The following is a 24,018-nucleotide window of genomic DNA, read 5'->3' as shown; positions in this document are numbered from 1 at the left end:
CCCAAAGGGTCGTTTATTTAATCTGTCTGTGCCTGAACATACTGCTATGCGAGAATATATAAAGGAGTCCTTGGAAAAGGGACATATTCGTCCATCGTCATCTCCCTTAGGAGCCGGTTTTTTCTTTGTGTCAAAAAAAGACGGCTCTTTGAGACCATGTATTGATTATCGGCTTTTGAATAAAATCACGGTTAAATATCAATACCCATTGCCGTTGCTGACTGATTTGTTTGCTCGCATAAAGGGGGCCAAGTGGTTCTCTAAGATTGATCTCCGTGGGGCGTATAATTTGGTGCGGATCAGGCAGGGGGATGAGTGGAAAACCGCATTTAATACGCCCGAGGGCCACTTTGAGTATTTGGTGATGCCTTTTGGTGCCCCTTCAGTCTTCCAGTCCTTTATGCATGATATTTTCCGCGATTTTTTGGATAAATTTATGATAGTGTATCTGGATGATATTCTGATTTTTTCGGATGATTGGGACTCTCATGTCCGGCAAGTTAAGAGGGTTTTTCAGGTTTTGCGGTCTAATTCTCTGTGTGTCAAGGGTTCTAAGTGCGTTTTTGGGGTTCAGAGAATTTCCTTTTTGGGATATATTTTTTCTCCCTCTTCCATTGAGATGGATCCTGTCAAGGTTCAAGCTATTTGTGATTGGACGCAGCCCTCTTCTCTTAAAAGTCTTCAGAAATTTTTGGGCTTTGCCAACTTTTATCGTCGATTTATTTCTGGTTTTTCGGATGTCGTTAAGCCATTGACCGATTTGACTAGACAGGGTGCTGATGTTGCTAATTGGTCCCCTGATGCTGTGGAGGCCTTTCAGGAGCTTAAGTGCCGTTTTTCTTCTGCCCCTGTGTTGCGTCAGCCTGATGTGACTCTTCCTTTTCAGGTTGAGGTCGACGCTTCTGAGATCGGGGCTGGGGCAGTGTTGTCGCAGAAAAGTTCTGACGGCGCCGTGATGAGGCCTTGTGCCTTCTTTTCCCGTAAATTTTCGCCCGCTGAGCGGAATTATGATGTTGGGAATCGGGAGCTTTTGGCCATGAAGTGGGCGTTTGAGGAGTGGCGCCATTGGCTCGAGGGGGCCAGACATCAGGTGGTGGTATTGACTGACCACAAAAATTTGATCTATCTTGAGACCGCCAGGCGCCTGAATCCTAGACAGGCGCGCTGGTCATTATTTTTCTCTCGGTTTAATTTTGTGGTATCGTACCTACCGGGTTCTAAGAATGTTAAGGCGGATGCCCTTTCTAGGAGTTTTGAGCCTGATTCACCCGGCAACTCTGACCCCACAGGTATTCTTAAGGAGGGAGTTATCTTGTCAGCCGTTTCTCCAGACCTGCGGCGGGCCTTGCAGGAGTTTCAGGCGGATAGACCGGATCGTTGTCCGCCTGATAGGTTGTTTGTTCCTGATGATTGGACCAGTAGAGTCATCTCTGAGGTACATTCTTCTGCATTGGCAGGTCATCCTGGAATTTTTGGTACCAGGGATTTGGTGGCAAGATCCTTCTGGTGGCCTTCCCTGTCACGAGATGTGCGAGGCTTTGTGCAGTCTTGTGACGTTTGTGCTCGGGCCAAGCCTTGTTGTTCTCGGGCTAGTGGATTATTGTTGCCCTTGCCTATTCCTAAGAGGCCTTGGACACACATCTCGATGGATTTTATTTCAGATCTGCCTGTTTCTCAGAAGATGTCTGTCATCTGGGTGGTGTGTGACCGTTTTTCTAAGATGGTCCATTTGGTTCCCCTGCCCAAATTGCCTTCTTCTTCCGAGTTGGTGCCCCTGTTTTTTCAAAATGTTGTTCGTTTGCATGGTATTCCTGAGAATATCGTTTCTGACAGAGGAACCCAATTTGTGTCTAGATTTTGGCGGGCATTCTGTGCTAGGATGGGCATAGATTTGTCTTTTTCGTCTGCTTTTCACCCTCAGACTAATGGCCAGACCGAGCGGACTAATCAGACCCTGGAGACATATCTGAGGTGTTTTGTGTCTGCTGACCAGGATGATTGGGTTGCTTTTTTGCCATTGGCGGAGTTCGCCCTCAATAATCGGGCCAGCTCTGCCACTTTGGTGTCCCCGTTTTTCTGTAATTCGGGGTTCCACCCTCGATTTTCCTCCGGTCAGATGGAATCCTCGGATTGTCCTGGAGTGGATGCGGTGGTGGAGAGATTGCATCATATCTGGGGGCAGGTGATGGACAATTTAAAGTTGTCCCAGGAGAAGACTCAGCTTTTTGCCAACCGTCACCGTCGTGTTGGTCCTCGGCTTTGTGTTGGAGATTTGGTGTGGTTGTCTTCTCGTTTTGTCCCTATGAGGGTCTCATCTCCTAAGTTTAAGCCTCGGTTCATCGGTCCGTATAAAATATTGGAGATTCTTAACCCTGTTTCCTTCCGTTTGGACCTCCCTGCATCCTTTTCTATTCATAACGTTTTTCATCGGTCGTTATTGCGCAGGTATGAGGCACCGGTTGTGCCTTCCGTTGAGCCTCCTGCTCCGGTGTTGGTTGAGGGTGAGTTGGAGTACGTTGTGGAAAAAATCCTAGACTCCCGTGTTTCCAGACGGAGACTCCAGTATCTGGTCAAGTGGAAGGGATACGGCCAGGAGGATAATTCTTGGGTCACTGCATCTGATGTTCATGCCTCTGATCTGGTTCGTGCCTTTCATAGGGCCCATCCTGATCGCCCTGGTGGTTCTGGTGAGGGTTCGGTGCCCCCTCCTTGAGGGGGGGGTACTGTTGTGAATTTGGATTCTGGGCTCCCCCGGTGGCTACTGGTGGAATTGAACTTGTGACATCATCTTCCCTGTTCACCTGTTCTGATTAGATCTGGGTGTCGCTATATAACCTGGCTTCTCTGTTAGATGCTTGCCGGTCAACAATGTTATCAGAAGCCTCTCTGTGCTTGTTCCTGCTCCCAGACATCTACTAGATAAGTTGGACATTCGTCCATGTTTTGTTTTTGTATTTTGGTTCCAGTTCACAGCTGCAGTTTCGTTACTGTGTCTGGAAAGCTCTTGTTGATCAGGAATTGCCACTCTGGTATTATGAGTTAATGCCAGAGTCCTAAAGTAATTTCTGGATGTGTTTTGTTAGGGTTTTCTACTGACCATGAAAGTATGCTTTCTGTCTTCTGCTATCTAGAAAGCGGACCTCAAATTTGCTAAAACTATTTTCCTGCTGCGTTTGTTGTTTCATCTCATATCACCGCCAATATATGTGGGGGGCTTCTGTCTCCTTTTTGGGCATTTCTCTAGAGGTGAGTCAGGTCTTATATTTCCCTCTGCTAGCATTATTTAGTTCTCCGGCCGGCGCTGGGCATATAGGGATAAAAAGTAGGACATGCTACCTGGCTACTTCTAGATGATGCGGTAGGTTTAGTTCATGGTCAGTACAGTTACATCTTCCAAGAGCTTGTTCCTATTGAGGCTCATGCTAGTTCTCTGGCCATGGAGATCATGACAGGGCAGGGACGGCTTGCCTGCTGAAGTAAAAGCGGCTAGGCACATTGTACTGTGGGACTGCCAATGACATCAAGTCACGGAAGCTGTCAGTCTCCACCAGCCTGAATGACAGCATTTCCAGTGACAGAAGTTTGGCAATGCCTGCAGTCAGAGCCTGTGCTCGTGGGTGGTTTGACGAGAAAGGCCGCCTTTTCTCCCATGCCTGTACTACCGATGGCTGTAGACTGGGCTGGGAGTGTGTGGATGACTGGGAAAGTGGTGCTACGGGTGGAATTACAGCGGGTCTCTGGACAACAGGGCCAGAGGTTCTTCCACGGCGATCCTGGGAGGAAGCCGAACCAGCTGCGTGTGAGCTAGAGGAAGAGGCAACACGAGCTGAAGAGGTGGTAGCTGCCGCTGTTGGTTGGCCTAGCTCTTCAGTGTGTTTTTCTAACTCCGCCGGGTGCCTGTTGCGCACATGTTTCCACATGTTGGAGGTATTGAGGTTGCTGACATTTCGACCTCTTTTGACTTTTTGATGACACACCTTACATCTGACATAGCAAATGTCATCTGCAACTGTGTCAAAAAAGGATCAGGCACTGCAAGTCTTGGGAGCGCCCTTTTTGGCTTTTGGAAGAGACATGCTCCTAACGGGTGCCAAAGCGGAGGCTGCAGGATCCGCAGTCTTCCCCCTCCCTCTCCCTCTTTGGGCCGTACGGGGAATCTCTTCCTCAGAGCTGCTCCCACCACCTTCCTGTCCCTCACGCCAAGATGGGTCAAGGACCTCATCATCTACACTACCCTCTGCCCCCAACTGCTCCTCCTGGGTAGTCTCAGCAGCAGAGCACGCACCAGTAAGTGGCACCTGAGTGTCATCATCAGCTGATGCGGCCTGCGATGTGGTGACCGGAGCCACTGGCCCACCTGCCTCTTCAGAGGAAGAGAGAAAAAGCTGTTGGGCATCACTGCACCCTGCCTCTTCTTCCATTTCTCCAATGCTGCTTGGCTGGCCCCCTGTTTCCAAGCCAAGAGATTCAGAGAACAGAAGTAGAGACGGCTCCTGTCCTGGGCTCTCTGTCTGCCTGGGCAATTTGGCAGGTGGTGAAGAGACAGATGGCTGCTCTCCAGTGCTCTGTGTCTGAGAGGATGTGGCACTAATTGAAGTTGATGCATTAGCTGCCATCCATCCGACAACGGCTTCAATTTGGTCTTCACGCAGCAGCGGTGTACGGCGCTCTGACACAAAGCTGCGCATGAACGACTGTTGCCTGGTGAAAGTGGGTGCTGATGAGTCACCGGTGCCCGCAGCAGGCACAGAATCCCCACGTCCCCTCCCTGCTCCGCGCCCACGCCCACGTGCCTTACTCACTGCCTTCTTCATCTTGGTTGACTGATAAAGATAAGCAGAAAAGTACTAATGGCTTTGTGTGCTTATTCCTGTGCAACTCCTCCTAACAGGTATAAGAAACACTAATTTTCTAAAGTGTGGACTAGACTTTAATATGAGCTAATGTGGCCTACACAAATGTAAAGTGGTGTAACTGGTGTGTTTGGTGAACTTTATTATTTATTTATTTTTTGGGGGCTGAACTGACAACGGATAGAGCTGCAGTCACACGGAGACCGTGCAGACAGACGTAAACGGCGCTGCAAGGCCCAAAAACCCTCCTCTACGTTATCCTATGTAGTGTTTTTCCACAAGTTAGCTGGAGACGGGTGGAAAGACACTAATAGGATTTTTTTGAAAAAATGTGCAGCAGCCTGCACTACTTAAAACAAAATGAAAATTGATTTGGCGGTATGACGCAGTGAACAACCCTGAGCTGGAGACAACCAGGCTATGGCTGCTCACAGACTACAGGGCGAGCTGCAGTCACACGGAGACCGTGCAGACAGCCGTAAACGGCGCTGCAAGGCCCAAAAACCCTCCTCTATGTTATCCTATGTAGTGTTTTTCCACAAATTAGCTGGAGACGGGTGGAAAGACACTAATAGGAATTTTTGGAAAAAATGTGCAGCAGCCTGCACTACTTAAAACAAAATGAAAATTGATTTGGCGGTATGACGCAGTGAACAACCCTGAGCTGGAGACAACCAGGCTATGGCTGCTCACAGACTACAGGGCGAGCTGCAGTCACACGGAGACCGTGCAGACAGCCGTAAACGGCGCTGCAAGGCCCAAAAACCCTCCTCTACGTTATCCTATGTAGTGTTTTTCCACAAATTAGCTGGAGACGGGTGGAAAGACACTAATAGGAATTTTTGGAAAAAATGTGCAGCAGCCTGCACTACTTAAAACTAAATGAAAATTGATTTGGCGGTATGACGCAGTGAACAACCCTGAGCTGGAGACAACCAGGCTATGGCTGCTCACAGACTACAGGGCGAGCTGCAGTCACACGGAGACCGTGCAGACAGCCGTAAACGGCGCTGCAAGGCCCAAAAACCCTCCTCTACGTTATCCTATGTAGTGTTTTTCCACAAGTTAGCTGGAGACGGGTGGAAAGACACTAATAGGAATTTTTGGAAAAAATGTGCAGCAGCCTGCACTACTTAAAACTAAATGAAAATTGATTTGGTGGTATGACGCAGTGAACAACCCTGAGCTGGAGACAACCAGGCTATGGCTGCTCACAGACTACAGGGCGAGCTGCAGTCACACGGAGACCGTGCAGACAGCCGTAAACGGCGCTGCAAGGCCCAAAAACCCTCCTCTACGTTATCCTATGTAGTGTTTTTCCACAAGTTAGCTGGAGACGGGTGGAAAGACACTAATAGGAATTTTTGGAAAAAATGTGCAGCAGCCTGCACTACTTAAAACTAAATGAAAATTGATTTGGTGGTATGACGCAGTGAACAACCCTGAGCTGGAGACAACCAGGCTATGGCTGCTCACAGACTACAGGGCGAGCTGCAGTCACACGGAGACCGTGCAGACAGCCGTAAACGGCGCTGCAAGGCCCAAAAACCCTCCTCTACGTTATCCTATGTAGTGTTTTTCCACAAATTAGCTGGAGACGGGTGGAAAGACACTAATAGGATTTTTTTGAATAAATTAGCAGCAGACTACACTACTTGAAAAAAAAAAAAAAAAGAACAGTATGAGGCAATGAACCACCCTCCCTGAACTGAATACAACCAGCTATGGATGGCCTATGTGGCTGCACTCAGACTAGAGAGTGGGCTGCACTCACACACACACACACACAGACCTTGCAGATCGCTGTGAAAACAGCGCTACAAGGCAAAAGCAAGGTGAATAGTAGGTGAACACAGCGGTTGCTAAATTAGCCTTTGAAAGCACAAAGAAGCAAATCGCTATCTCTAAACTGTCCCTCAGTCAGCAAACAGCGTCCTGTCACTAACTGAATTCACAGCAGAGTGATCGCAAAATGGCGCCAGCGACTTTTAAACTGCATCATGACATCATTTCAGCAGCCAATCACAACCTTGCCAGTAGTTTCATGCCCTCCATGCTAAACAGGATGTGCCCACACTTGGAATCATTCTCAATGGCTGAATTTCTGCATTTTGAATCTTGGAACTTCCGATTCCGGTGTCCGATACGCGGCAAGTATCGGAATCCCGGTATCGGAATTCCGATACCGCAAGTATCGGCCGATACCCGATACTTGCGGTATCGGAATGCTCAACACTAGTAGCAAAACATCTGATGCGCTCTAATCTATTACTCATGTAGATGTAGAATTGATTCATTTGGCTATATACAGTGCCTACAAGTAGTATTCAACCCCCTGCAGATTTAGCAGGTTTAATAAGATGCAAATAAGTTAGAGCCTTCAAACTTCAAACAAGAGCAGGATTTATTAACAGATGCATAAATCTTACAAACCAAAAAGTTTTGTTACTCAGTTAAATTTTTATAAATTTTAAACATAAAAGTGTGGGTCAATTATTATTCAACCCCTAGGTTTAATATTTTGTGGAATAACCTTTGTTTGCAATTACAGCTAATAATCATCTTTTATAAGACCTGATCAGGCTGGCACAGGTCTCTGGAGTTATCTTGGCCCACTCCTCCATGCAGATCTTCTCCAAGTTATCTAGGTTCTTTGGGTGTCTCATGTGGACTTTAATCTTGAGCTCCTTCCACAAGTTTTCAATTGGGTTAAGGTCAGGAGACTGACTAGGCCACTGCAACACCTTGATTTTTTGCCTCTTGAACCAGGCCTTGGTTTTCTTGGCTGTGTGCTTTGGGTCGTTGTCTTGTTGGAAGATGAAATGATGACCCATCTTAAGATCCTTGATGGAGGAGCGGAGGTTCTTGGCCAAAATCTCCAGGTAGGCCGTGCTATCCATCTTCTCATGGATGCGGACCAGATGGCCAGGCCCCTTGGCTGAGAAACAGCCCCACAGCATGATGCTGCCACCACCATGATTGACTGTAGGGATGGTATTCTTGGGGTCGTATGCAGTGCCATCCAGTCTCCAAACGTCACGTGTGTGGTTGGTACCAAAGATCTCGATCTTGGTCTCATCAGACCAGAGAACCTTGAACCAGTCAGTCTCATAGTCCTCCAAGTGATCATGAGCAAACTGTAGACGAGCCTTGACATGACGCTTTGAAAGTAAAGGTACCTTACGGGCTCTTCTGGAATGGAGACCATTGCAATGGAGTACGTTACTTATGGTATTGACTGAAACCAATGTCCCCACTGCCATGAGATCTTCCCGGAGCTCCTTCCTTGTTGTCCTTGGGTTAGCCTTGACTCTTCGGACAAGCCTGGCCTCGGCACGGGAGGAAACTTTCAAGGCTGTCCAGGCCGTGGAAGGCTAACATTAGTTCCATAAGCCTTCCACTTCCGGATGATGCTCCCAACAGTGGAGACAGGTAGGCCCAACTCCTTGGAAAGGGTTTTGTACCCCTTGCCAGCCTTGTGACCCTCCACGATCTTGTCTCTGATGGCCTTGGAATGCTCCTTTGTCTTTCCCATGTTAACCATGTTTGAGTGCTGTTCACAAGTTTGGGGAGGGTCTTAAATAGTCAGAAAAGGCTGGAAAAAGAGATAATTAATCCAAACAGGTGAAGCTCATTGTTCTTTGTGCCTGAACTACTTCTTAATACTTTAGGGGAACCAAACAGAATTCTGGTGGGTTGAGGGGTTGAATAGTAAATGACCCTCTGAAAAAACTTTTCCCAATTTAAAAAAAAAAATAAACAAAGAAATAACATTCTTTTTTGCTGCAGTGCATTTCACACTTCCAGGCTGATCTACAGTCCAAATGTCACAATGCCAAGTTAATTCCAAATGTGTAAACCTGCTAAATCTGCAGGGGGTTTAATACTACTTGTAGGCACTGTATATATTTAAAATAATATATATATATCCGAGTGCCACTCTACTATCTGTGTAGAATGTAAAGGAATCAATTGCAATGTCCATTTAATTTCTCACTACTTCAGTGATTTCTACCGCCAATACTGCGGCACAAAGTTCAAGTCTTGGCACTGGGTGTGCAGGTTTAGGGGTTAATTTGGCCTTACCCAGAATAAAACCACAGTGCACTTCATTGTGCACTCCCAAAGTCTTCAGATAGGCTACTGCGGCTATGACTTCTATAGATGCATCGGAAAAAATGTGGACTTCTCTTCTGGTGGCAAGTGAAGAAGAATTTACAGAGTAACAACGTGGTACTTGGAGTTATTCTAAGACCTTTAGTGACTTCTTCCCGGCCTCCCATCATTGCTGTTTCTGGGATGGTATTGGAGCATCCCAATCGGTACAGTTGTAAGCTGTCTTACAGAATCTTGCCTTGAATACTGATGGGTGTGATGAATCCAAGAGGATCGTAGATACTGTTTATGATAGATAGGACTCCTCGTTTAGTGAATGGTTTGTCGCAGGGTGACACTTGAAAAGAAAATGTGCCCTGTTTAATATCCCATAGCAGGCTGAGGCTGCGTTGCATGGGAGGGATGTTGAAACCTAAATCGAGGTCTCTTAAGCTCATGGCATAGTCTTCAGATGAAAACACCTCCATTACCTCTTGACTGTTGGAAATATTCTTGTGGAGCCTGAGATTTGATGAAGAGAGCATTTCTTGAGTCCTGGAGAGCAGATCGATAGCCTCTTCACTCGAGGTTAAAGACTTGAACCCGTCATCCATGTAGAAGTTCTTCTCTACAAACTGATTAGCATCGCGTCCATATTCTCTCTCACCTTCCTGGTCTGCCCGTCTCAGTCTATAGATTGCTACAGCAGGTGAAGGGCTGTTGCTGAAAATGTGTACCTTCATCTGGTAGTCCATGACCTCATTGTGGATATCATTGCCCTTGTGCCATAGGAACCTGAGAAAGTTTCTACTGTCTTCCCTCACGATGATGCAATGAATTATCTCCTGGATGTCAGCCATTATCGCCACGGGTTCCTGCCTGAAGCAAATCAACACTCCTATCAGGCTATTATTCATGTTGAGTCCAGTAAGAAGCAAGCTTTTGATGGAGGCGCCTTCGTGCTGAGCACTGGAGTCAAATACCACCCTCATCTGGTTAGGTTTCCGAGGGTGGTAGACCCTGAAGTAAGGAAAGTACCAGCATTCTTCTCGTTCCTTCAGTTGTAGCGTGGGTTCTGCATGATCTCTATCAAAGATGTTTTGCATGAAATCGATGAAATGTCTTTCCATCTCTGGCCTTCTTTTTAAAGTGCGCTGTAGAGAAGAGAACCTTGCTGTTGCTTGCTGCAGATTGTTTTGCAACCTTGGTCTTGAAGAATGAAAGGGTAACAGAGCCACCGAGCTGTTGTAGTCATCTTGAGAGAATTCCTTGTCCATAACCCTTATAAATTCTTTATCTTCTCTTGTGGGGGCCAACTTGTTGTCTTCACTTGTGGAATTGAACACTGTTGACCCGAGGTCATCGTCCAAGGGACTGTCCATTTTTGTGCTGTCAAAATGGTGACAATGGCCACTTGGTGTCGCTCAGTTTCTCTTTCACCCAGTAATGATGTGGGCACGGCTGGAAATGAGTGCTGCAACCATTTGGCAGGATGTGTGTCTTGTGGGAGAAGATAGTGTTAGGTCTCTTCATTTTGTCTACGCAGGCATTCCCTATGATCACCCAGCCTAGGTTGAAGCACTGAGGAAAATGGTGCGTCGTGTGGACCGTTGATTTGCTGACGTACCTTGTGTAAGGGGAGGATGTCTCTCCCAAGTAGAATCAGGATTTCTGCATTGTGATCAAGAGCTTAGAATGTTGTTGGCTATAGTCTTCAGGTGACGGGATCTCTTCCTTGTTAGATGGTATCTGATTGCACTCGACGAGTGTGGGTAGAGATATTTCTGCATTATTTTCAAGAGATGTTACCATGAGACCACTGGCCCTTCTTCTGAAGACTTCTGAAATGCTCCTGCAGGTGCCACAGGTGTAAGGTTAGGCACTTCCCTTTACATCGAACAGATCAAAGAGTTCTGACCTTGCTAGTGATCGGTTGCTCTGATCATCCAGGATGCTATACACCTTCACAGCCTTCTCTGGGACCCTTGGGATATACCTTTACCAGGCAAATCTTCGCACAAGACTTCTCCAAAAGACCTTCTCCACAGACTTCTGTGCATGAAGATGATACTGTGAGAAGACTTGCTGCTAGGCCTGTACTCTCCCCGCCATGGCTTGTGGTGGGAGAGGGCATGGGCATAGGGTTAAGCTGGGATGGATGAAGTGCTTGTACGTGGACCTCTCTGTCACACTCCATACACTTGATTGTAACCTTACAGTCCTTAGCAAGGTGTTCGGTAGAAGCACAACATCTGAAGCATACTCAAAACTTCTTTAGAAGCTCCTTGTGTTCTTGGAGTGGTTTCTTTCTGAAGCTGATACATTTCTTCAGCGGATGTGGCTTCTTGTGGATGGGATGCTGATGGTATGGATTCTCAACTCTTTCACCCTCATCAGGAACCAATGCTGGTGTGGGAAGAACGTCAGTCTTTTTTACTTATACTGAGCCTCTACGTTTTTGTCAATTTGACAATGGCTCTCATTATTGGGAGTGGATTAAGCAGTGTCAGTGGGTTCTCCACAGGTGAAGCTTGGGTCGACTTTACGCTCTGCAATGTCTTTGATGAACTCGCAGAAGTAGAACAGAGGAAAGGACACCAGGTGTTCCTTTTTGTATCTTGTCCCTAGTGTAGTCCACCTTTCTTGCACGTTATAAGGCAGCTTCGTGATTATGGGTTTCACCCAACATGTGATGTCCAGGTAGCTGAGGCTAGGTAGATGTGTATCTGTCTTGGTCAACTGGAGTTCAAACAGCAGGTCGTTGAGTTCCTGTAATTTTGAAGCGTCCTTGCCGGATATTTTAGGAAAATCATGTAATTGTTTGAGCAGTAGGTCTTCTATAGCTTCAGGACTGCCAAAACTTTTCTCTAGTCTGTCCCATGCGGTCGTGAGACCAGCCGCTGGATCGCTGATGTAAACGGATCTGAGTGTCTTGATTCGCTCAGTGCATCTTGGTCCCAGCCACCTGATCAGCAGGTCCAACTGTTCAGCAGCAGAAATGCAGCGGTCACTAGTTGTGGTTTTAAAAGCACACTTCAACCCCTGTAGTTTTCGAGTTGGTGGCTGAACCTTGTGAGACCGGTGTTGGAGAATTCTCGGCAAAACAAATACCTCGCAAAGTCGAACATGTCTGTTCTTTCTTACTTTGGGAGCACACTTACTGGCTGAGTAATGCTGTTCACTTTGTTTGTAGTTTTTGCTATCATATGCTGGGGCAGTAGTGTGCAAGTATCTGACGCTAATAAGCTCAACAAACTTACCAAGAAGGCGGCTGTTGGCCTCCATCTGGACTCTTTTGAGGAAGTATTGGAGGAGAGAATTCAGAAGAAGTGTAGGGCTATAATGATCAATAATACTCACCCCCTATATGAGCTGTTCTTGAAGCAGAAGAGCACATTCAGCAGCCGCCTAATCCTACTAAGGAGTAAGAAGGAGAAATTCAGGAAATCGTTTGTACCTACTGCTATGGGGATGTATAATAATTTCCTAAGGGTGGTAGACAACAATGACTGATTTCTGGTGTACTAATGTCAATTAACAGTGACTTATATACCTGAACTACCCACATTTATTTGTTATGTAATGTTGGTATACTTGGCAAGATTTGTGTTCTAATATTTTATGTACTGCTGTTTGTATTGCTGCTGTAATACCGCAATTTCCCCTGTGATCAAGAAAGTGTATCGTATCATATCGTACATAGTCTGAGCTTTCCTTTGATGCACGGAGGTACTGGACTGCCCATGCAGTAGGTGTACTGTCGGAAAGTGTATTTAGCACTGCAGGGGGTATGATCACAGCAGACGCATCCACCTGTTCATATACAACGTGGGGAAACATTCCTTAAAATGAACCAGTCTTGGATCCGACAAGACTTGCTCATACTTTTGGATAACTGGACAACTAGAACAGCCACACTCAGCCAATCTTTGACTCTTATTGCTACTTGTTCCATTTGGGTGCCTCCTCCCCAATAAACTATGCAGACTATCTCCTCCTCCTCCTCTTACACCTACACTACCATGTCCACCTACTCCTCTAGTTGGACCTCTGCCGCCTGGTGGTAGCTTGTTAATTTATTTTGTGATCATTCTGTATTCTTTGTTCCATTTTTATTTATTGATCTGACTTCATTGTTGGTTTACCTCTCCCTTCTAGGTTGTTTTAAGTGTGCTACATAAAAAAAAGAAAAGCAAGGAAAAAAAATACAAAACATACAAAAAAAGTTGGATTACTACTACCTTGCTTCTTCCACCCATATAGACACCTTCACCTCTTCCTCCACTTGGAATTAAGCCTCGTTGTTCGATATAGCTAATTTTGTTTTATAAGTTGTAGGTTGTTTTAAGTCAGTTCTAAAACAAAAAGAACAGTGTTGGGTTACAGTATCACTGTAAGTAAAGCAATGTAGAGTGCATTTTCAGCAATGACTGTATTGGGGAGCAGCAGTAGCATGAAAAATATTATACAGCAGTACTGAGAAGTGTACTTGGAAATCCAGCTCTGGGCTGGAATAAAGAACATTTTGCAGCACTACTGAGCAGTGTAGCTGGGAATCCAGCTACAGGGGTGAGAAAAATAAATTACTATATACCGCTATCATTTGATCTGCATGTCTGTCTGCTGCTCACTCTTATTCTGATACAACTTCCCCTTTCTATAATCTTGAATAGACATCAATAGTATGATCCCACAGTGAGCTAAAAGTTCCTCTTGTCTTGAGAAGTGCAAGTTTTTGCTGCTTTTCAGAGTGATTGATAAGTTTAAGGGAAAGAGGGAGCAGAAAAAATGACTCATAAGTGGGGAAAGAAATAATTCTCTGATGAAATATTTTATAACGTTTCTTATGTTTGATTGTGTTATTGAGTTACACAAAGATGGTCGAAACAAAAAAAAACACTTTAATATTGTATAGCTGCAAAGTTTACATAAGAGACAATAGTTGGATATTGCAGTAGATAAGAAAGACTACTATAGTCTTCAAAAAGCAGCAAAACTAATTGACTTATTATAAATTCCAATGAGAAAAGTGAAGTCCTAGAGTGGAGCTACAGAACCAGTTTGGTTTTCAACTGAAAAGATACTCATTAAGGTGTTCACAGCCATGATAAATCAAGATAAAGGCAAAAAAACTATTTTCCAGTAATTGTTTATGATTTCAATGCAGTTTTTAAAAACAAGGCTTGCAATAGGTGAAGCATTTGTGTTCTGTGACATACTTTGCCAGCTGATGAAGACGGTTTACAGTCGAAACGCGTTGTGGGCTTAAGAAATTACTACCTTGTCCTTGTGTTCTTTGCGCTCCTTTGACCGTTTTCTACATTGTCCCCTATGGCATACCTTAGCACATTCTGGCCATTTTTGATGCACTATGAGCCATCTCTACCTTTTGCATACACTATACAAAAATCTCTAATAAAGCTAAGATAATAGTATCTGAAACACAAAATTGGATACAGAATTAGTAGTAAACTCTGCACTCAAGAGGATATGTTGTAGAATATTTATTTACAATGTATCAATCCAGTAGATATAACATTTCAGTCCCCACAGGCCTTCATCAGATACATGCTGAATTATTGTGGTGAAGAGGGTATGGTGGGAAGGGCCACTGTCAGGAAGCACTTCCTCTTAGGGGATCTTGCCACCATACTCCAGCACAGACATACCTACGCATTTTTCTAGCTTTACTCCATGTAATTTTCACTGGCCCCAGTGAGTATCTATTAAGGCCCCGTCTCACATAGCGAGATCGCTAGCGAGATCGCTGCTGAGTCACAAGTTTTGTGACGCAACAGCGACCTCAGTAGCGATCCCGCTATGTGTGACACGTACCAGCGATCAGGCCCCTGCTGTGAGATCGCTGGTCGTGTCGGAATGGCCTGGACCTTTTTTTGGTCGTTGAGGTCCCGCTGACATCGCTGAATCGGTGTGTGTGACACCGATCCAGCGATGTCTTCACTGGTAAACAGGGTAAACATCGGGTTACTAAGCGCAGGGCCACGCTTAGTAACCTGATGTTTACCCTGGTTACCAAAAAAAACAAACAGTACATACTCACCATCTGATGTCCGTCAGGTCCCTTGCCGTCTGCTTCCCACACTGACTGAGCGCCGCAAAGTGAAAGTGAAAGTACAGCACAGCGGTGACATCACCGCTGCGCTCTGCTCTCACTGTACGGCGGCTCTCAGTCAGAGCAGGAAGCGGACGGCAAGGGACCTGACGGACATCAGATGGTGAGTATGTACTGTTTGTTTTTTTTTGGTAACCAGGGTAAACATCAGGTTACTAAGCGCGGCCCTGCGCTTAGTAACCCGATGTTTACCCTGGTTACCAGTGAAGACATCGCTGGATCGGTGTCACACACACCTATTCAGCGATGTCAGCGGGACCTCAACGACCAAAAAAAGGTCCAGGCCATTCTGACACGACCAGCGATCTCACAGCAGGGGCCTGATCGCTGGTACGTGTCACACATAGCGAGATCGCTACTGAGGTCGCTGTTGCGTCACAAAACTTGTGACTCAGCAGCGATCTCGCTAGCGATCTCGCTATGTGAGACGGGGCCTTTACTCACTCTCCATCACAACAATACAGCATTTATCTGATGAAGATCCATGCGGTCCGAAAGATTGTATCTACCAGGTGTTATCTACAGACTGATTCATTGTAAATCAATTCACCATGTTTAGCAACATATCCTCTTGAGTGCCAAATTTTACTACTGCTACTCGTACGGATTGGGTCAGGAACCTCATCTATCTACACCAGAGTGCCTTTTATGAGTTTTCTACTCGAAACTGGACACAGATATGTTTTTCATTTTTCTTACAACAGTTGAGCTAAAATTCTGACGCATTTAGCTTAGACAATTTTCCCAACTTTGATAATTAAAAAAAGGTAATTCGTCTAATCTTCAATATGTTTTATAGAGGGATGAACAAATTTTATAACTTGGATTTCTGTATTTCCAGGAGAGCCATTTGATAACACCAGGATCATATCCTCAGCAGTTTCCAATATCATCGTCTCAATGTTATTTGGGAATCGTATGGATTATGAAGATCCACAATTTAACAGGCTCTTGGATTTAATTAATGAAAATATTCGGCTTCTGGCAGACAAAATGGTTTTAGTTAGGTTACTCTTATTATTTTTCTTGTTTTATTTTCTTATGCAGTAGTATAATATTTCTAATATAAATGTCACTATATAATGGCAATGGACAGTTCTACCTATGAATAATTTAACTTGGTTTGCTCAAAAACTACCAAGTAGGGTTAGCAACAAAGAATTTGTGGTTATCCAAACACTTGAACCCCTACCAATTCTGTGATGGAAGATTTGAAATGCCTTGTTGGAATGGAGACTTGTTCTCAGGATTGACCTTTACAAGTTATATCTTACACTGTGAATATTTCATAACTTTGGGTATATATAGACATGAGCAAGTTTATTTGATGTGAATCAGGTCTATTTTTTTACAAATAAACCAAAGCTGTGAAATTTAAACAATCTGTAAATTCCCATAATACTTTGCAGCTACCTCTGTTATGATCCTTAGTGGTTGAGGATCACAAATTACTCCAGCAAGGTGACTAAACATAGGACAAGCTCTAGGGAGGTGGAAAACTGGACTGACCGCAAAACTGAACCTATCCAACCACACTAGAGGCAGCCGGTGAACGTGTCTAAAATCCTAGATGTCTCGAGCCAGCCTGAGGAACTAACTACCCCTAGAGAGAAAGAAAGACCTCTCTTGCCTCCAGAGAAATAATCCCCAAAAGATATAGAAGCCCCCAACAGATAATAACGGTGAGGTAAGAGGAAAGCACATACACAGGGGTGAAAGCAGATTCAGCAAAAGAGGCCCACTAATTCTAGATAGCAGAAAATAGAAAAGGGGTCTATGTGGACAGTAAAAAACCCTTACAAAATATCCACACTGAGATTTCAAGAACCCCCACACCAACTAACGGTGTGAGGGGAGAAACTCGGTCCCCTAGAGAAACCAGCAAGTAAGAAATCACATTTTAACAAGCTGGACAAAAAACATGATGAATGCTGATAATCAGAAACTGAACAAACAAAAACTTAGCTTGTCTTGGAGAGACTGGGAGCAAGGTAGTCACCAGGAATCTGAAGAGCACTGAATACATTGATAGCAGGCAAGGAACTGAGTATCCAGGTGAGCTAAATAGGAAACCAACCAAGGATAACAAACCAGGTGATGAAGCCAACCTGCAGAAAGACAACACTACACAGTACCGCTTGTGACCACTAGAGGGAGCCCAAAAATAGAGTTCACAAAAGTACCCCCCCTTGAGGAGGGGTCACCGAACCCTCATCAAGACCCCCAGGGCGATCAGGACGAGCTGCGTGGAAGGCACGAACCAAATCGGCCGCATGAACATCAGAGGCGACAACCAAGGAATTATCCTCCTGACCATAGCCCTTCCACTTAACCAGATACTGAAGTCTCCGTCTAGAGATATGAGAATCCAAAATCTTCTCCACCACGTACTCCAATTCGCCCTTGACCAGCACCGGAGCAGGAGGCTCAACAGAAGGAACCACAGGTACCACATACCTCCGCAACAAAGACCTATGGAACACATTATGGATGGCAAACGATGCCGGGAGATCCAAACGAAAAGACACCGGGTTAAGGATTTCCAAGATCTTATAAGGACCGATGAAGCGAGGCTTAAACTTAGGAGATGAAACCTTCATAGGAACATACCGAGAAGACAGCCACACCAAATCCCCAACACGAAGTCGGGGACCCTCACCGCGGCGGCAGTTGGCAAAGCGCTGAGCCCTCTCCTGTGACAATTTCAGATTGTCCACCACATGGCTCCAAATCTGCTGCAACCTATCCACCACAGAATCCACCCCAGGACAGTCAGAAGACTCAACCTGACCCAAGGAAAAACGAGGATGGAAACCAGAATTGCAGAAAAAAGGCGAAACCAAGGTAGCAGAACTAGCCCGATTATTAAGGGCAAACTCGGCCAATGGCAAAAAATTCACCCAATCATCCTGATCAGCAGAAACAAAACATCTCAAATAAGTCTCCAACGTCTGATTAGTTCGCTTGGTTTGGCCATTAGTCTGAGGATGGAAGGCCGACGAAAAAAAACAAATCAATGCCCATCTTAGCACAAAGAGTTCGCCGAAACCTGGACACAAACTGGGATCCTCTATCAGACACAATATTTTCAGGAATGCCGTGCAAGTGAACCACATTCTGAAAAAATAGAGGAACCAAATTGGAGGAGGAAGGCAGCTTAGGCAAGGGCACCAAATGGACCATCTTGGAAAAACGATCACACACTACCCAGATGACAGACATTTTCTGAGATACTGGCAGATCCGAAATAAAATCCATGGAAATGTGCATCCAAGGCCTTTTCGGGACAGGCAAAGGCAAAAGCAAACCGCTGGCATGAGAACAGCAAGGCTTAGCCCGAGCACAAATCCCACAAGACTGCACAAAGGAACGCACATCCCGCGACAAGGAAGGCCACCAGAAGGACCTAGCCACCAAATCTCTGGTACCAATAATCCCAGGATGACCCGCCAACACCGAAGAATGAACCTCGGAAATAACTCTGCTGGTCCATCTATCCGGGACAAACAGTCTCTCTGGTGGACAACGGTCAGGTCTATCCGCCTGAAATTTCTGCAGCACTCGTCGCAAATCTGGAGAAATGGCAGACAAAATCACTCCCTCTCTGAGAATACCAGCCGGCTCAGAAACTCCCGGAGAGTCAGGCACAAAACTCCTAGAAAGTGCATCACCTTTCACGTTCTTCGAACCAGGCAGGTACGAGACCATGAAGTTGAAACGGGAGAAAAACAATGACCAACGAGCCTGTCTAGGATTCAGGCGCTTGGCAGACTCGAGGTAAATCAGATTTTTGTGATCAGTCAGGACAACCACACGATGTTTAGCTCCTTCGAGCCAATGTCGCTACTCCTCAAATGCCCACTTCATAGCCAACAACTCCCGATTACCAACATCATAATTTCGCTCGGCAGGCGAAAACTTTCTTGAAAAGAAAGCACACGGCTTCATCACAGAGCCCTCAGAGCTTCTCTGCGACAAAACAGCCCCTGCTCCAATCTCGGAAGCATCAACCTCGACCTGGAAGGGGAGAGAGACATCTGGCTGACATAAGACTGGAGCTGAAGAAAACCGGTGCTTAAGCTCCCAAAAGGCCTCCACGGCCCAGGAGACCATTTAGTCACATCAGAGCCCTTCTTGGTCAAATCCATCAAAGGTTTAACCACACTAGAAAAATTAGCGATGAAACGACGGTAAAAATTAGCAAAACCCAAGAACTTCTGAAGACTCTTAACAGACGTGGGCTGAGTCCAGTCATGAATAGCCTGGACCTTGACTGGGTCCATCTCCACAGTAGAAGGAGAAAAAATAAAACCCAAAAAGGAGACCTTCTGTACTCCGAAGAGACATTTTGAGCCCTTCACAAATAAAGCATTAGCACGCAGGACCTGAAACACCATCCTGACCTGCTTCACATGGGACTCCCAATCATCAGAAAAAACCAAAATGTCATCCAGATAAACAATCATAAATTTATCCAGATATTCTCGGAAAATGTCATGCATGAAGGACTGAAACACAGAAGGAGCATTAGAGAGTCCAAAAGGCATCACCAAGTACTCAAAATGGCCTTCGGGCGTATTAAATGATGTTTTCCATTCATCTCCCTGCTTAATGCGCACAAGATTATACGCACCACGGAGATCTATCTTGGTGAACCAACTGGCACCCTTAATCCGAGCAAACAAATCAGACAATAGTGGCAAAGGATACTGAAATTTGACTGTGATTTTATTCAGAAGGCGATAATCTATACACGGTCTCAAAGAACCGTCCTTCTTGGCCACAAAAAAGAATCCTGCACCAAGAGAGAAAGAGGATGGGCGAATATGTCCCTTCTCCAAAGACTCCTTTATATAACTCCGCATCGCGGCATGCTCTGGTGTCATGATCTCTGCAGGCAGAGATCATAGCAAGCCTATAGAGGGACAAGCTCTCGGAAGATGGAACTATACTGACCATGAACTAAGCCTGCCGCGCAACTAGAAATAGCCAGGTAGCATTTCCTATTTATCGCTAGATGCCCAGCTCTGGCCTAAGACCTAAATAGCTAGCAGAGGGAAATATAAGACCTGGCTCACCTCTAGAGAAATATTCCAAAGAAGACAGTAGCCCCCCACATATAATGACGGTGAGTTCAGATGAAACAACAAACGCAGCAGGAAAATAGTCTTAGCAAATTTGAGGTCCGCTTACTAGATAGCAGAAGACAGATAGTATACTTTCATGGTCAGCAGAAAAACACTAACAAAACACCATCCAGAGATTACCTTAAACTCTGGCATTAACTCATAACGCCAGAGTAGCAATCCCTGATCAACGAGAGCTTTCCAGACACAGTAACAAAACTTCAGCTGTGAACTGGAACAAATAGGCAAAACAAAACATGGACAAAAGTCCAACTTATCTAGTAGTAGTCTTGAAGCAGGAACAAGCACTGAGAGGCATCAGATAACATTGTTGACCGGCAAGAAACCACCAGAGAAATGAGCTTAAATAGCGACACCCACTACTGATGGAATCAGGTGAAACAGGAAAGAGGATGACAAGTCCAATTCCACAAGCGGCCACCGGGGGAGCCCAGAATCCAAATTCACAACAGTACCCCCCCCTCAAGGAGGGGGCACCGAACCCTCACCAGATCCACCAGGGCGACCAGGATGAGCCCTATGGAAGGCACGAACAAGATCAGAAGCATGAACATCAGATGCATTGACCCAAGAATTATCCTCCTGGCCGTAACCCTTCCAGTTGACCAGATACTGGAGTTTCCGTCTGGAAACACGAGAGTCCAAAATTTTCTCCACAACGTACTCCAACTCACCCTCAACCAACACCGGAGCAGGAGGCTCAACTGAAGGTACAACAGGTACCTCATACCTGCGCAATAACGACCGATGAAAAACGTTATGAATGGAAAAGGACGCAGGGAGGTCCAAACGGAAAGAAACAGGATTAAGAATCTCCAATATTCTATAAGGGCCGATGAACCGAGGTTTAAACTTAGGAGAAGAGACCCTCATAGGGACAAAACGAGAAGACAACCACACTAAATCTCCAACACAAAGCCGAGAACCAACACGACGATGACGGTTGGCAAAACGCTGAGTCTTCTCCTGGGACAACTTCAAATTGTCCATAACCTGCCCCCAAATGTGATGCAATCTCTCTACCACCGCATCCACTCCAGGACAATCCGAGGATTCCACCTGACCGGAGGAAAATCGAGGGTGAAACCCCGAATTACAGAAAAACGGGGACACCAAGGTGGAAGAACTGGCCCGATTATTGAGGGCGAACTCTGCCAATGGCAAAAAAGCAACCCAATCATCCTGGTCAGCAGAGACAAAACACCTCAGATATGTCTCAAGGGTCTGATTAGTCCGCTCGGTCTGGCCATTAGTCTGAGGGTGAAAAGCAGACGAAAAAGACAAATCTATGCCCATCCTAGCACAGAATGCCCGCCAAAATCTAGACACAAATTGGGTACCTCTGTCAGAAACAATATTCTCAGGAATACCGTGCAATCGGACAACACTCTGAAAAAACAGAGGAACCAACTCAGAAGAAGAAGGCAACTTGGGCAGAGGAACCAAATGGACCATTTTAGAGAAACGGTCACAGACCACCCAGATGACAGACATCTTCTGGGAAACAGGCAGATCTGAAATAAAATCCATCGAGATGTGTGTCCAAGGCCTCTTAGGAATAGGCAAGGGCAACAGCAGTCCGCTAGCCCGAGAACTACAAGACTTGGCCCGAGCACAAACGTCACATGACTGCACAAAGACTCGCACATCTCGTGACAGAGAAGGCCACCAGAAGGATCTTGCCACCAAATCCCTGGTACCAAAAATTCCGGGATGACCTGCCAATGCAGAAGAATGTACCTCAGAGATGACTCTGCTGGTCCAATCATCCGGAACAAACAGTCTATCAGGCGGACAACGATCCGGTCTATCCGCCTGAAACTCTTGCAAGGACCGCCGCAGATCAGGAGAAACGGCCGGTCAAACTGTCATGATCTCTGCAGGCAGAGATCATAGCAAGCCTATAGAGGGACAAGCTCTCGGAAGATGGAACTATACTGACCATGAACTAAGCCTGCCGCGCAACTAGAAATAGCCAGGTAGCATTTCCTATTTATCGCTAGATGCCCAGCTCTGGCCTAAGACCTAAATAGCTAGCAGAGGGAAATATAAGACCTGGCTCACCTCTAGAGAAATATTCCAAAGAAGACAGTAGCCCCCCACATATAATGACGGTGAGTTCAGATGAAACAACAAACGCAGCAGGAAAATAGTCTTAGCAAATTTGAGGTCCGCTTACTAGATAGCAGAAGACAGATAGTATACTTTCATGGTCAGCAGAAAAACACTAACAAAACACCATCCAGAGATTACCTTAAACTCTGGCATTAACTCATAACGCCAGAGTAGCAATCCCTGATCAACGAGAGCTTTCCAGACACAGTAACAAAACTACAGCTGTGAACTGGAACAAATAGGCAAAACAAAACATGGACAAAAGTCCAACTTATCTAGTAGTAGTCTTGAAGCAGGAACAAGCACTGAGAGGCATCAGATAACATTGTTGACCGGCAAGAAACCACCAGAGAAATGAGCTTAAATAGCGACACCCACTACTGATGGAATCAGGTGAAACAGGAAAGAGGATGACAAGTCCAATTCCACAAGCGGCCACCGGGGGAGCCCAGAATCCAAATTCACAACACTCTGGTATAGACAAATTAAAAAGTCGTCCCTTAGGGAATTTACTACCAGGAATTAAATTTATAGCACAGTCACAATCCCTATGAGGGGGCAGGACACTGGACCTGGGCTCATCAAATACATCCTGGTAGTCAGACAAAAACTCAGGGACCACAGAAGGAGTGGAAGAAGCAATAGACACCAATGGAGTATCGCCATGAATTCCCTGACAACCCCAACTAGACACAGACATTGCTTTCCAATCTAAAACTGGATTATGAGCCTGCAGCCATGGCAGACCCAAAACGACAACATCATGTAAATTATGCAGAACAAGAAAGCAAATCACCTCCTGATGAACGCGAGTCATGCACATGGTCATTTGCGTCCAATACTGAGGTTTATTCTCAGCCAATGGCATAGCATCAATTCCCCTCAGAGGAATAGGAAATTCCAAAGGCTCCAGGACAAAACCACAGCGCCTGGCAAATGACAAATCCATCAGATTCAGGGCAGCACCCGAATCCACAAAGGCCATAACCGGCCATAGGACGACAAAGAACAAATCAAAGTAACAGACAAAATAAATTTAGGCTGTATATTACCAATGGTGACAGGTTTAGCAACCTTTTTTAAGCGTTTAGAGCATGCTGAGATAACATGAGCAGAATCACCACAGTAAAAGCACAACCCATTTTGACGTCTATGACTTTGTCGCTCAATTCTGGTCAGAGTTCGATCACATTGCATAGACTCAGGTCCCTGTTCAGAAAATACCGCCAAAGGATGAGCAGATTTGCGCTCCCGCAAACGCCGATCAACCTGAATGGCTAAAGCCATAGAATCACTCAGACTTGTAGGGGTGGGGAACCCCACCATAACATCCTTAATGGCTTCAGAAAGACCTTCTCTGAAATTTGCAGCCAGGGCACACTCATTCCATTGAGTAAGCATTGACCATTTCCGAAATTTTTGACAATACACCTCTGCTTCATCCTGCCCTTGAGAGAGGGCCAGCAACGCTTTTTCTGCCTGATTCTCAAGATTAGGCTCCTCATAAAGCAATCCAAGAGCGAGAAAAAACGCATCCACATTAAGCAATGCAGGATCTCCTGGCGCCAGAGAGAAAGCCCAATCCTGCGGGTCGCCACGCAACAAGGAGATAACAATTTTTACTTGCTGAGCGGAATCACCAGAGGAACGAGGTCTCAGAGATAGAAATAACTTA

At 45.6% G+C, this 24,018-nt stretch overlaps 1 protein-coding gene across 1 annotated transcript in view; it reads left to right on the top strand.

Annotated features, from left to right (window-relative positions):
- The window catches only part of LOC143808728 (cytochrome P450 2K4-like), a 111,853-nt gene that overhangs the window by 41,572 nt on the left and 46,263 nt on the right, over positions 1–24,018 (top strand). Inside the window, exon 4 of the mRNA XM_077291670.1 lies at positions 15,923–16,083. Within this exon, the coding sequence (XP_077147785.1) occupies positions 15,923–16,083 (161 nt within the window). The remainder of the gene's footprint in view (positions 1–15,922; positions 16,084–24,018) is intronic.

The sequence above is a fragment of the Ranitomeya variabilis genome, chromosome 2 (assembly GCF_051348905.1).
Source record: "Ranitomeya variabilis isolate aRanVar5 chromosome 2, aRanVar5.hap1, whole genome shotgun sequence".
Taxonomy (NCBI): Eukaryota; Metazoa; Chordata; class Amphibia; order Anura; family Dendrobatidae; genus Ranitomeya; species Ranitomeya variabilis.
The sequence above is the reverse complement of the archived record's forward strand: the minus strand, read 5'-3'. Positions and strand labels throughout refer to the sequence as shown.